This window comes from Calidris pugnax, unplaced genomic scaffold (assembly GCF_001431845.1).
Source record: "Calidris pugnax isolate Ruff unplaced genomic scaffold, ASM143184v1 scaffold234, whole genome shotgun sequence".
Lineage (NCBI taxonomy): Eukaryota > Metazoa > Chordata > Aves > Charadriiformes > Scolopacidae > Calidris > Calidris pugnax.
Window position 1 is genome coordinate 378,942 of NW_015090987.1, and position 12,650 is coordinate 391,591.

General features: G+C 62.7%; 2 protein-coding genes across 2 annotated transcripts in view; both read left to right on the forward strand.

Moving 5' to 3' along the window:
- The window catches only part of LOC106894963 (sodium-dependent proline transporter-like), a 17,843-nt gene extending 12,739 nt beyond the window's left edge, over positions 1-5,104 (forward strand). Inside the window, exons 3-8 of the mRNA XM_014954018.1 lie at positions 3,569-3,700; positions 3,905-4,053; positions 4,267-4,316; positions 4,539-4,677; positions 4,757-4,891; positions 4,997-5,104. Of these exons, the coding sequence (XP_014809504.1) occupies positions 3,569-3,700; positions 3,905-4,053; positions 4,267-4,316; positions 4,539-4,677; positions 4,757-4,891; positions 4,997-5,104 (713 nt within the window). The remainder of the gene's footprint in view (positions 1-3,568; positions 3,701-3,904; positions 4,054-4,266; positions 4,317-4,538; positions 4,678-4,756; positions 4,892-4,996) is intronic.
- Positions 5,105-5,628: 524 nt separating this feature from the next.
- On the forward strand, positions 5,629-11,430 carry LOC106894968 (sodium-dependent proline transporter-like). Its single transcript, XM_014954024.1, has 13 exons — positions 5,629-5,755; positions 5,960-6,108; positions 6,322-6,371; positions 6,594-6,732; positions 6,812-6,946; positions 7,044-7,147; positions 7,307-7,431; positions 7,550-7,662; positions 7,988-8,122; positions 8,600-8,699; positions 9,540-9,658; positions 10,216-10,389; positions 10,780-11,430. Exons 1-13 carry the CDS (start codon positions 5,650-5,652, stop codon positions 10,924-10,926), a joined length of 1,596 nt encoding a protein of 531 aa, XP_014809510.1. The 5' UTR covers positions 5,629-5,649; the 3' UTR covers positions 10,927-11,430.
- Positions 11,431-12,650: the final 1,220 nt, after the last annotated feature.

Here is a 12,650-nt window from a genome sequence, read left to right on the forward strand (position 1 = left end):
ATCCCAGTTTGTGCCCGTTGCCCCTTGTCCTGTCCCTGGGCACCACTGGGAAGAGTCTGGCCCCATCCTCTTGCCCCCCACCCTTTAGCTTTTGCTCAGCATCCATGAGATCCCCTCTCAGTCTGCTCTTCTCCAGCTGAACAGCCCCAGGTCCCTCAGCCTTTCCTCAGCAGAGAGATGCTCCAGCCCCTCATCATCTTCACAGTCTCCACTGTCCCCTCTCCAGCAGTTCCCTGTCCTTCTGGAACTGGGGAGCCCAGAACTGGTCCCAGTGCTCCAGCTGGGGCCTCCCCAGGGCAGAGCAGAGGGGGGGATGACCTCCCTCCACCTGCTGGCCACGCTCTTCTTGATGGCCCCCGATTTAATTCCTCCTGGGGATGCACCTCCTCATCTCTTCCTTCCCGAGGGGCTGCACATCCTGCCCCACGTTAGCACCAGGGCCGGGGAGGGGGCAGAGGGAGAAGTGGCTGCTCCCACAGGAGATCCTGCAGCCCCAGGAGCACAGGGGTGTGCGGGGTCTTCTGTGGCACCCTGCCACCACGGGGATGGGGACAGCAGTGGGGTGACCTTCTCCAGGAACAGAGAGATGAGGCCATCCCCACCCACGGTGGTGTCCCCCATCATGGCCACCTTTGGCACATCTGTGGAGGACACCAAGCTTTTCTTCTGGGACACCCCAGACTCCTGCTCCTGGTGTTCCTGCTGCCCGTCACGGCCCCCTTGCCCCCCAGACCCTCTCCTGGGCAGAAGATGGGCTGCACTGTGGGGGCTTTGGTGAATACATCGCCCCATGGACCCTGTAGACCCCTTGTCCTGGCAGGGTGAGGGTGGCTTTGGCCAGGCACAACGATGGGTGAACTCACCACTGGATGTCACTGCCACCCGCCTGGTCACACAGAGCCCGTGGGCACTGCCTGGCACCCATGGTTGGGGGGGGACAAGGAAGATGCTCCCTGGCCACCTTCTGGGCAGCACCAGCCAAAGGGGCTTGGGACCAGCAGGAGAAATGCGTCCCCCCACAAAGGGATGGAGGGGAAGGCAGATCCCAACCTCATCCCAAAGCCATGGATTTGGGGATATTGGGAAGTTTCTGAGGGGAGACCTTCTTGCTCTCTCCAACTCCCTGAAAGGAGGGTGTAGAGAGGTGGGGGTCGGTCTCTTCTCCCAAGTCGCAGGCGACAGGACAAGAGGAAATGGCCTCAAGTTGCCCCAGGGGAGGTTCAGGCTGGATATTAGGAAAAAATTTTTCACTGAAAGGGTTCTCAGCCCTTGGAATGGGCTGCCCAGGGAGGTGGTTGAGGCACCATCCCTGGAGGTGTTCAAAAAACGGGTTGATGAAGTGCTGGGAGGTCTGGTTTAGTGATGATGATGCTTCTTGTTTGTTGTGTGGGTGTCTATTTTTGTCAGTGAGGTTGATGGTTGGAGAAGATTTCTTCCTTGGAGATTTTCAAGACCCGCCTGGATGCTCCTGAGTAACATGCTCTAGCTCTAGGCAATCCTGCTTCAGCAGGGGAGTTGGACTAGATAATCTCTATGGTCCCTTCCAACTCTAAAAAATTCAGTGAAATTCAGTGAAAAGATGATTTTTGAGGTCCCTTCCAACCTAGAAGATTCTGTGATTCTGTTTGTCCCCATGCAACACCTCTTGCAGAAGACCCCCTGCAGTGCCAGCGCCCACAGGATGGATGGGACTGGCAGGAAAGCAGCCAGGACCACCATGGCCCAGCAGAGCAGGGAGCCAGTGGGACTGGGACACCATCTCCCCTCGCTCCCAAACCTCTGCCAACAGCCAGGCAGGAATTCCCGATGTCCCAATGGGGCTTTAAACCCATGGAGGTTCCCTCCTCCCCACGCTGAGCCTCTGCCAGAGCTGCCTGGTGACTCCCCTGCAGCGCTGCACTAATGAGTGCCGGGCTAACGAGCAGCCAGCCCCACATCTGGTTTGTCAGCGAGGCTGTGGGGGGGGAGTGGGGTTTGAATCTCCATCGTGGCTGGAGAGCTGCTCCCCTGTGGGGAACAACCATCGCCGTGCTGGAGATCTGCCACCAGGAGAGGACGGGCTTGGGCTGCAGCTGGCTGCCAGCTGGGAAATGCTGGTTTCTCCCTGGGAAAATGTCCTTTTCCAGCACAAAATTGGCCCGGCTGGGGCTCCAAGGAGCAGGATTTCCTCTGCAGAGAAGGCAATTAGTGAGACAAGTGTGTAAAGATGGAGATGTCAGTGTATCGTCAGAGGAAACACCAGGATCCTCTGGGAGGACATCCCAGGGCTCTGAGCATCCCATAGTTCTGAGCATTCCATGGCTCTGAACATCCCATGGTCCTGAGCATCCCATGGCCCTGAGCATCCCTCATCCCAGAGCTTCACGATACCAAGCTGTGTGGTGTTGTCGATACACCAGAGGGATGGGATGTCATCCAAAAGGACCTGGAGAGGCTGGAGAGGTGGGCCCAGGTGAACCTCATGAGGTTCAACAAGAGCAAGTACAAGGTTCTGCACCTGGGCTGGAACAATCCTCACCATCAGTACAGACTGGGGGGTGAGGGATTGGAAAGCAGCCCTGAGGAAAGGGACTTGGGGGTGCTGGTGGAGGAGAAGCTGGACATGAGCAGGCAGTGAGAACTTGCAGCCCAGAAGGTCAATCCCATCCTGGGCTGCATCAAAAGCTGCGTTGCCAGCAGGTCCAGAGAGGGGATTCTGCCACTTTACTCTGCTCTGGTGAGACCTCACCTGGAGTATTGTGTGCAGGTCTGGAGCCCTCAATAGAAGAAGGACATGGACCTGATGGAGAGGGTCCAGAGGAGGGCCACGAGGATGATCAGGGGGATGGAGCACCTCTGCTCCGAGGACAGGCTGAGGGAGCTGGGGTTGGTCAGCCTGGAGAAGAGGAACCTCCGGGGAGACCTAATAGCAGCCTTCCAGTACCTGAAGGGAGCCTACAGGAAGGCTGGGGAGAGCCTGTTTAGAAAGGCCTGCAGTGACAGGACGAGGGGAAATGGCTTCAAGCTGGAGGGGAACAGATTTAGACTGGAGATGAGGAGAGGGTTCTTCACTGTGAGGGTGGTGGAGCACTGGAACAGGTTGCCCAGGGAGGTGGTTGAGGCCCCATCCCTGGAGATATTCAAGGTGAGGCCCTGGGCAACCTGGTCTAGTTGGGGGTGTCCCTGCTGACTGCGGGGGGGTGGGACTAGATGGCCTTTGGAGGTCCCTTCCGGCCTGGGCAATTCTATGATTCTATGATTCTATGATTCCCTCAGCCATGGGCACCCCTCGGCCCTGAGCATCCCCTGGCCTTGAGCATCCCTCAGCCCTGAGCATCCCACATCCCTGAGCACCACTGCAGCTCCCATGTCTACATCCCCAGTGCTTCTCCCACCACCCACCCCAAGCCAGGGCCAGTGGGATCCCACCAGCTCCCAGGATGGAGCCAGCAGCCCCCAGGAGCTTTCCTTGCTCCACTGCATCCTGCCTGGACATGTGTCCTCGCCATGAGTTCAAAACACTGTCACCTGGGGGGCCCGGGCTGGTGATGGCCCTCCCCCCAAACCACTGCCCTTCTCCTCCTGCCAGGTATCTTCCTCATCCCCTACTTCATCATGCTCTTCATCATGGGGCTGCCCCTCTTCCTGATGGAGCTGAGCCTGGGCCAGTACGGGGCTGCGGGGCCCATCACTGTCTGGAAGTGCTGCCCACTCCTCAAAGGTGGGGTTGGGGGCACGTCCCCTTCCTGTCCCCATGGCCACTGGGGACGGCTGGGCTGTGGGACGGGGTGCGGGGTGGGTATGGGGGCAGGAACAACCCCTTGGTGAGACCCCAAGGCAGGTCTCCTGCCACCTCTCCATCCCCTTGGACTCGGGGCCAGGGGTCTGCAGGGAGCAGGCCTCAGCAGCCCCTCTCCTCGCGCAGGCGTTGGCGTTGCCATGCTCATCGTGGCCTCCCTGGTGTCCCTCTACTACAACGTCATCATCGCCTGGGCTTTCTACTACCTGGGCTCCTCCTTCCAGAGCCCCCTGCCCTGGTCCTGCCATGCCCCCAGGAACGTGGACCTCTGCCAGGTCGGTGTCCCCTGGGCTGGGTCCCCTGTTGGGTGGGATGCTGTGGGGCCAGATGCCACTTGAGGACACAGCAAGTGGGTTCTCTGGAAAAAACTTCACTGGCAGCAGAAAAGGAGGGTCAGGCTGGGGCTGGGGCCAGGGCCAGCAGGGACGTTGGGGATGGTGGCCATGGCAGTGGCCATGGAGATGACCTGGCGGGGCTGTGTGTTGCAGAACACGTCTGGGACAACCAGCTGGGTCAGCGCCAGCGAGGTTTTCTGGAAGTAAGTCCCCGTGTGGCAACGTGGCACGTGTCCCTCTCTCAGCCCATCTTGGGGGGTCCAGTCCCAGCTCCATCTCCCCTGGTCCTGGGGGGCTGGGGCTGAGCCCCCAAAGGCCCTGGTCAGTGATGCCAGAGGCTTTGTGGGGGGCAGAAGGGTGGACAAGGTTGTTTGTTGTGGAGGTGACAAGGGTGCCCCATGTCCCCCTGACCCGTGTCCCCGCAGTGAGCAGGTCCTGGGGGTGACACACAGCTCTGGCCTTGGGGACCCCGGCCCCGTGCAGTGGCCCCTCGCCCTCTGCCTGCTGGCGGCCTGGACCCTCATCTTCCTCTGCATGCTGAAGGGCATCCGCAGCTCTGGCAAGGTGATGGGGGGCTCTGGGGGGCTCTGGGGGGGCTGCCGTGGCGGTGGAGCGGGGCTGAGCCCGGCTGTGCCCTGTGCAGGTGGTGTATTTCACCGCCACCTTCCCCTACCTGGTCATCTTCATCCTCATCATCCGGGGGGCCACGCTGGAGGGCTCCCTCAGCGGCGTCAGCTTCTACCTCTCCTCGGACTGGAGCAGGCTGCAGAGCGCCCAGGTAACCCCGCGCCGGGGTTGGGGTGGGGGATCCCTGATGGGACCCCCCCAGACAGGGTTGGTGGGGTGGGGAGTCCTGCAGCCCCCCCACATCGTTGTCCCCCAGGTGTGGAGCGACGCGGCCTCGCAGATCTTTTACTCCCTGGGCATTGGGTTCGGGGGGCTGCTCTCCATGGCCTCCTACAACAGGTTTGACAACAACGTCATCCGGTGAGTTTGGTGGGGAGTTCAGGGGGCTTGGGGGTCTCGGGGCAGCCCCAGGTTGCAGCCAGGCAATGATGGGGAGGTCCGAGCCCGTGTGGCCCATGGGGATGCCCCCATCTCCATCCTCACCCCATGGGTGTGGGGCTGTGACACCCTCCCTGGCAGGGACACCTTGGTCATCGCCTCTATGATTCTATGATTCTATGATTCCCTCAGCCATGGGCACCCCTCGGCCCTGAGCATCCCCTGGCCTTGAGCATCCCTCAGCCCTGAGCATCCCACATCCCTGAGCACCACTGCAGCTCCCATGTCTACATCCCCAGTGCTTCTCCCACCACCCACCCCAAGCCAGGGCCAGTGGGATCCCACCAGCTCCCAGGATGGAGCCAGCAGCCCCCAGGAGCTTTCCTTGCTCCACTGCATCCTGCCTGGACATGTGTCCTCGCCATGAGTTCAAAACACTGTCACCTGGGGGGCCCGGGCTGGTGATGGCCCTCCCCCCAAACCACTGCCCTTCTCCTCCTGCCAGGTATCTTCCTCATCCCCTACTTCATCATGCTCTTCATCATGGGGCTGCCCCTCTTCCTGATGGAGCTGAGCCTGGGCCAGTACGGGGCTGCGGGGCCCATCACTGTCTGGAAGTGCTGCCCACTCCTCAAAGGTGGGGTTGGGGGCACGTCCCCTTCCTGTCCCCATGGCCACTGGGGACGGCTGGGCTGTGGGACGGGGTGCGGGGTGGGTATGGGGGCAGGAACAACCCCTTGGTGAGACCCCAAGGCAGGTCTCCTGCCACCTCTCCATCCCCTTGGACTCGGGGCCAGGGGTCTGCAGGGAGCAGGCCTCAGCAGCCCCTCTCCTCGCGCAGGCGTTGGCGTTGCCATGCTCATCGTGGCCTCCCTGGTGTCCCTCTACTACAACGTCATCATCGCCTGGGCTTTCTACTACCTGGGCTCCTCCTTCCAGAGCCCCCTGCCCTGGTCCTGCCATGCCCCCAGGAACGTGGACCTCTGCCAGGTCGGTGTCCCCTGGGCTGGGTCCCCTGTTGGGTGGGATGCTGTGGGGCCAGATGCCACTTGAGGACACAGCAAGTGGGTTCTCTGGAAAAAACTTCACTGGCAGCAGAAAAGGAGGGTCAGGCTGGGGCTGGGGCCAGGGCCAGCAGGGACGTTGGGGATGGTGGCCATGGCAGTGGCCATGGAGATGACCTGGCGGGGCTGTGTGTTGCAGAACACGTCTGGGACAACCAGCTGGGTCAGCGCCAGCGAGGTTTTCTGGAAGTAAGTCCCCGTGTGGCAACGTGGCACGTGTCCCTCTCTCAGCCCATCTTGGGGGGTCCAGTCCCAGCTCCATCTCCCCTGGTCCTGGGGGGCTGGGGCTGAGCCCCCAAAGGCCCTGGTCAGTGATGCCAGAGGCTTTGTGGGGGGCAGAAGGGTGGACAAGGTTGTTTGTTGTGGAGGTGACAAGGGTGCCCCATGTCCCCCTGACCCGTGTCCCCGCAGTGAGCAGGTCCTGGGGGTGACACACAGCTCTGGCCTTGGGGACCCCGGCCCCGTGCAGTGGCCCCTCGCCCTCTGCCTGCTGGCGGCCTGGACCCTCATCTTCCTCTGCATGCTGAAGGGCATCCGCAGCTCTGGCAAGGTGATGGGGGGCTCTGGGGGGCTCTGGGGGGGCTGCCGTGGCGGTGGAGCGGGGCTGAGCCCGGCTGTGCCCTGTGCAGGTGGTGTATTTCACCGCCACCTTCCCCTACCTGGTCATCTTCATCCTCATCATCCGGGGGGCCACGCTGGAGGGCTCCCTCAGCGGCGTCAGCTTCTACCTCTCCTCGGACTGGAGCAGGCTGCAGAGCGCCCAGGTAACCCCGCGCTGGAGTTGGGGGTCCCTGATGGGACCCTCAGACAGGGATGGTGGGGTGGTGAGTCCTGCAGCCCCCCCACATCGTTGTCCCCCAGGTGTGGAGCGACGCGGCCTCGCAGATCTTTTACTCCCTGGGCATTGGGTTCGGGGGGCTGCTCTCCATGGCCTCCTACAACAGGTTTGACAACAACGTCATCCGGTGAGTTTGGTGGGGAGTTCAGGGGGCTTGGGGGTCTCGGGGCAGCCCCAGGTTGCAGCCAGGCAATGATGGGGAGGTCCGAGCCCGTGTGGCCCATGGGGATGCCCCCATCTCCATCCTCACCCCATGGGTGTGGGGCTGTGACACCCTCCCTGGCAGGGACACCTTGGTCATCGCCATCGGGAACTGCTGCACCAGCTTCTTCGCCGGCTTCGCCATCTTCTCAGTGCTGGGACACATGGCCTGGAGGAAAAACGTCCCCGTGGGCAGCGTTGTCACCTCAGGTATGGTCTCCAGGAGGGGGAACTCCTGCCCTGCCATGCCAGGGGATGTCCTGGTGCCCTGGGTGGTGGGTCTCACCACGACGTGTCCTTTCACGCTTCCCTCCGTCTCACCCCGCAGGCCCTGGGCTGGCGTTCGTGGCGTACCCTGAAGCCCTCTCCCTCCTGCCCGGCTCCCCTTTCTGGTCCATCCTCTTCTTCCTCATGCTCCTCACGTTGGGAGTGGACACTTTGGTGATTGTCACCCCCAGGCAGCCCCATGTCCTGCCCTTTGCCTGGCCTTGGGGTGCACCGTGATGTGCACGGGCCGGGAGCGTGAGGATGGTGCTGGGGTTGGGGGGGGGGCCCATGGACCCCCCATGTGGGGCTGGCACCCAGGGTGATGGGGCAGGGATGCAGCCACCTCCTGCTGATGGGATGGTGTCTCCACCTGCCCAGGTGTCACAGGGAGGGGGTCAGTGCCCTACAAAGTCCTCTTTGTGAGGACCAGCCCCTGCACCCAGTCCAGGGGAGACAGGGACTGGGATGTCCCCCCCCACTGACACCCCCCATCCCTCAGTTTGGGAACATCGAGGGCATCACCACTGCCATCCTGGATGAGTTCCCAGCCCTGCGCGACTGGAGGAGGAAGATGGTGTTGCTGGGTGTGCTCTGCACCTCCTTCTACCTGCTGGGGCTCCTGCTGGTCACCCAGGTACAGAATCACAGAATCACAGAATCTTCTAGGTTGGAAGGGACCTCAAAGATCATCTTGTCCAACCGTCAACCCAACTGACAAAAATAGACACCCACACAACAAACAAGGAGCATCATCACTAAACCAGACCTCCCAGCACTACATCAACCTGTCTTTTGAACACCTCCAGGGATGGGGCCTCCACCACCTCCCTGGGCAGCCCATTCCAGTGTCTGATGACCCTTTCAGTGAAAAAATGTTTCCTAATATCCAGCCTGAACCTACCCTGAAACGGGGGGTCCTCTGCATCCCCATTCAGCACCTTTGGGTGATGCCAGGGTGGAGGCTGGAGAAATGTTCTCCTTCCCCCTCCGCTTTCTGGCTACCATGTGTGGGCCTTGGCACGGACGGTGTTGGTGGCCCAGGGTGCCCTGCACCCACCCTGCTGCCCCTGGCCGTGGGTGCTGACCCCATCCCTCCCTCCCCACCTCACAGGGTGGCATCTTCTGGTTCACCCTCATTGACACCTACAGCACCGGCTTCGGGCTCATCATCGTCGCCCTCTTCATGTGTCTGGGCATCGCCTTCTGCTACGGTGAGCGGGGCTGGTGGCCCCGGGGCAAGCTGCAGCCAGCCCTGGGGTGGGGATTGGGGTGCAGCCAGCCCTGGGGTGAGGACTGGGGTGCAAACCAGCTCTGGGGTGGGGATTGGGGTGAAGCCAGCCCTGGGGTGGGGATTGGGGTGCAACCAGCTCTGGGGTGGGGATTGGGGTGCGTGCTGACCCCATCCCTCCCTCCCCACCTCACAGGGTGGCATCTTCTGGTTCACCCTCATTGACACCTACAGCACCGGCTTCGGGCTCATCATCGTCGCCCTCTTCATGTGTCTGGGCATCGCCTTCTGCTACGGTGAGTGGGGCTGGTGGCCCTGGGGCAAGCTGCAGCCAGCCCTGGGGTGGGGATTGGGGTGCAGCCAGCCCTGGGGTGAGGACTGGGGTGCAACCGACTCTGGGGTGGGGATTGGGGTGCAGCCAGCCCTGGGGTGCAGTTCTGCCAGCCCCGGAGCACTGCTGCAGGGTGTTTATGGCCTAGGGTAGCCCCTGGCTACCACGCTGCCAAGGCTTGGTGGTCCTGGGGCTCACGGCAAACCGTGGCCAGGCTCTGTGGACAGCTTGGAGCTGGGGTGGGCAGGGAGATACCCCCGTCCTGCTGCCCAGGGACACCTCAGCCCTGTGACGGTGCGAAGCTGGGGTGCAATTTCTCCTGTGCATGGAGGGGACACACAATTTCCTCTCCACCCCCCGCCCCCCAAAGCTTGGTGGATGATCAGCACCCAGCACCACCACCTCCCAGCCCCAGCACGGGGTGTCGTGGGTGCCAGGGACACCAGGGACAGGCAAGGTCCCAGCCATCACCCTCTCCCTCGGTCCCTGCAGGTGTGGACCAGTTCTGCCGGGACATCGTGGACATGATCTGCCGGTGCCCGCCCTGGTGCAGCCACATGCTGGGCTACTTCAAGGTGTGCTGGGCCTTCTTCACCCCCTGCCTGCTGCTGGTGAGCACCCAGCTCCTCTCCCTCCATCTCTCCAACCCCTTCCCAGAGGGGCAACTCTTGCCATGGGCATGGAGAAGGACTGTCCTGGTCCCAATGGCCTCTCTGTGGCTGTGGAGGGCATCCCTCTCAAGGGAGGGTTGAAGGAGGAGGGAGCCAGACTCTTTTCAGTGGTTCCCAGTGAGAGGACGAGGGGCAACGGGCACAAGTTGGAACATAAGAGGTTCCACTCAAATATGAGGAGAAACTTCTTCACAGTGAGGGTGACAGAGCCCTGGGACAGGCTGCCCAGGGAGGTCGTGGAGTCCCCTTCCTTGGAGATTTTCAAGCCCCGCCTGGATGCTCCTGAGTAACATGCTCTGACAAGCTCTGGGTGGTCCTGCTTCAGCAGGGGAGTTGGACTAGATGATCTCTATGGTCCCTTCCAACTCTAAAATTCAGTGAAATTCAGTGAAATTTGGGGTTGCCCCAAGGGTCCTCGTGGTGGCCAGCCCGGCCAAGACCCTCAGGGACAGGCAGTGCCACGGTGTCACATCACTCCCCCCCACCTTGTCTTCCAGTTCACGCTCATCTACACCTTCCTGGAAATGTATGGTGTCCCCCTGCGCTACGGCACCTACGAGTACCCCTCCTGGGGTGTGAGCCTGGGGGTCTGCATGGGCCTCCTCACCTGCCTGCAGATCCCGCTGTGGGCCACCGTGGCCCTGTGCCGCGAGTCGGGGACGCTGAGCGACGTGAGTGTGGGATGGGACACGGGGATGGGGACAGGGTGGGAGAGAGCAGAGATGGAGCCGGGGGGTTGATGCTGACCCTTCCCCAAGAGATGGAGAAGGGGCTGGAGCCGTGGGGCTGGGGCGAGAGGTGGGGTCTGACCCTTCTCAGAGAGGTCTTCTCAGGGTGGTGGTTGAGTCACCGTCCCTGGCTGTGTTTAAGGGACATTTAGATGCAGTGCTGAGGGACATGGTGTAGGGGAGGACTTTGGAGAGTAGGGGAGATGGTTGGACTCGATGATCCCAAGGGTCTCTTCCAACCTCAATGATTCTATGATTCTATGATTCTCATCCCTGTCCTCTGCCCCATGGAGGGGCTCGGGGCAGCCCCTGCTCACCCTTGCCCACCCCCAGCGCTTCCAGAAGGCCACCCAACCCTTGCACTCCTGGAGGACGGCCACCTCCCGGGACGTGGCCGGAGCCGTCGTGGACGTCCCGTTCACCATCACCCTGACCAGCAGCGACTTCAACGTGCTGCCCCACGGCACCAGCGAGGACTGACACCGGCCCCGGGGCCCCATGTCCTCACTCAGAGCCCCCCAGGACCCACCTGGGGACGGGGACACCTTCCCAGGGGCTGGCTCTTGGTGCAGGTGACGTCCCCTTGTGCCGGCGCCGTTGCCAACCACCGAGCCCAGGACATATTTTAACTCTTTTCTCCTAGAACCGTTCTGCCTGATCCAAAGGTGTTTCCAGGGGACCCTCCACCAGCAGGACCCTCTGCCCAGGCCCTGCTCCACCTCTGGGTGGTTGTCACCTCTCGGAGCAGGTTGGGGACGGCCGTGTGTGTCCCTGGCCCCCAACCCAGCGCTCTCCGGGCAGCATCCCTGCCAGCAGCAGCCCCCTCGGGCAGGGGACAAGCCCACCGTGGGGCTGGGAATGGCTTGTGGACCCCCGGGGTGGGCTCCAGGCCCTACTGGCTACTCCCCAGGAGGTGCTGGTGGCCAGCAGTGCCGGGAGGGCTCGTATCGCTGTGGCTGGGCTGGCCCAGCAGCCGAATTGAGCCCCAAGGGAGCAGGTTTGGAATGGCCATGTGTGTCCCTGACCCCCACCCAGCGCTCTCCGGGCAGCATCCCTGCCAGCAGCAGCCCCCTCGGGCAGGGGACAAGCCCACCGTGGGGCTGGGAATGGCTTGCAGACCCCCGGGGTGGGCTCTGGGCCCTGCTGGCTACTCCCCAGGAGGTGCTGGTGGCCAGCAGTGCCGGGAGGGCTCGTATCGCTGTGGCTGGGCTGGCCCAGCAGCTGAATCGAAGCCCCAAGCCCAGGGTAAGTCCCCACTTGCCCACCCTGGGCCGGGACCAGCGTGGTGTGGGCAAGTGGGCCCAGGGCCACCCCAGGCCGGGCTTGGAGCCTCAGGTGGCCACAAGTCCAGGAATGTGTTTGCTTTTGTGGCAATAAAGCTCCGTTTTCCAGAGCTGGGGATGTGCCCAGGAGTGGTGCTGCCTGGGGAGGGGGGGTCAGCCAGCCACCCCCACGCCACAGGGGCCACCACCACCCTGGGCCGAGCTGTGGCTGTTGGGCAGCACGAGTGGGGATGGATCTGTGCCACCACCAGGCCAGGTGACCCTCATCATGGCTGCACCGATGGCCCTGCTGACACGTCGGAGCCCCACGGGACCTGGGTGCTGCTCCCCTGGGACGGGCTGGATCCTGCCACGTCCTCCCAGACAATCCCTGGCAACACCAAGCACAAACCCGGACTGGGCAGGGAACGGCTGGAGAGCAGCCCTGGGGACAAGGATTTGGGGGTCTTGGAGGATGGAAAAGCTGGCCATGGGCCGGCAACCTGGGCTGGCAGCCCAGAAAGCCCCCCACATCCTGGGCTGCATCCCCAGCAGCGTGGCCAGCAAAGCCAGGGGGGGAATCTGCCCCTCTGCTCCCCTCTGGGGAGACACCCCCCACCCAGTGCTGCCTCCAGCTCTGGGGCCACCGAGGGTCCTGGGGGATGGAAAAGCTGGCCATGGGCTGGCAACCTGGGCTGGCAGCCCAGAAAGCCCCCTGCCCCCTGGGCTGCATCCCCAGCAGCGTGGCCAGCAAAGCCAGGGGGGGAATCTGCCCCTCTGCTCCCCTCTGGGGAGACACCCCCCACCCAGTGCTGCCTCCAGCTCTGGGGCCACCAACATCAGAAGGACATGGAGCTGTTGGATGGGGCCAGAGGAGGCCACGGAGATGCTGGGAGGGCTGGAGCCCCTCTGCTGGGAGGGGGGGCTGAGAGAGTTGGGGGG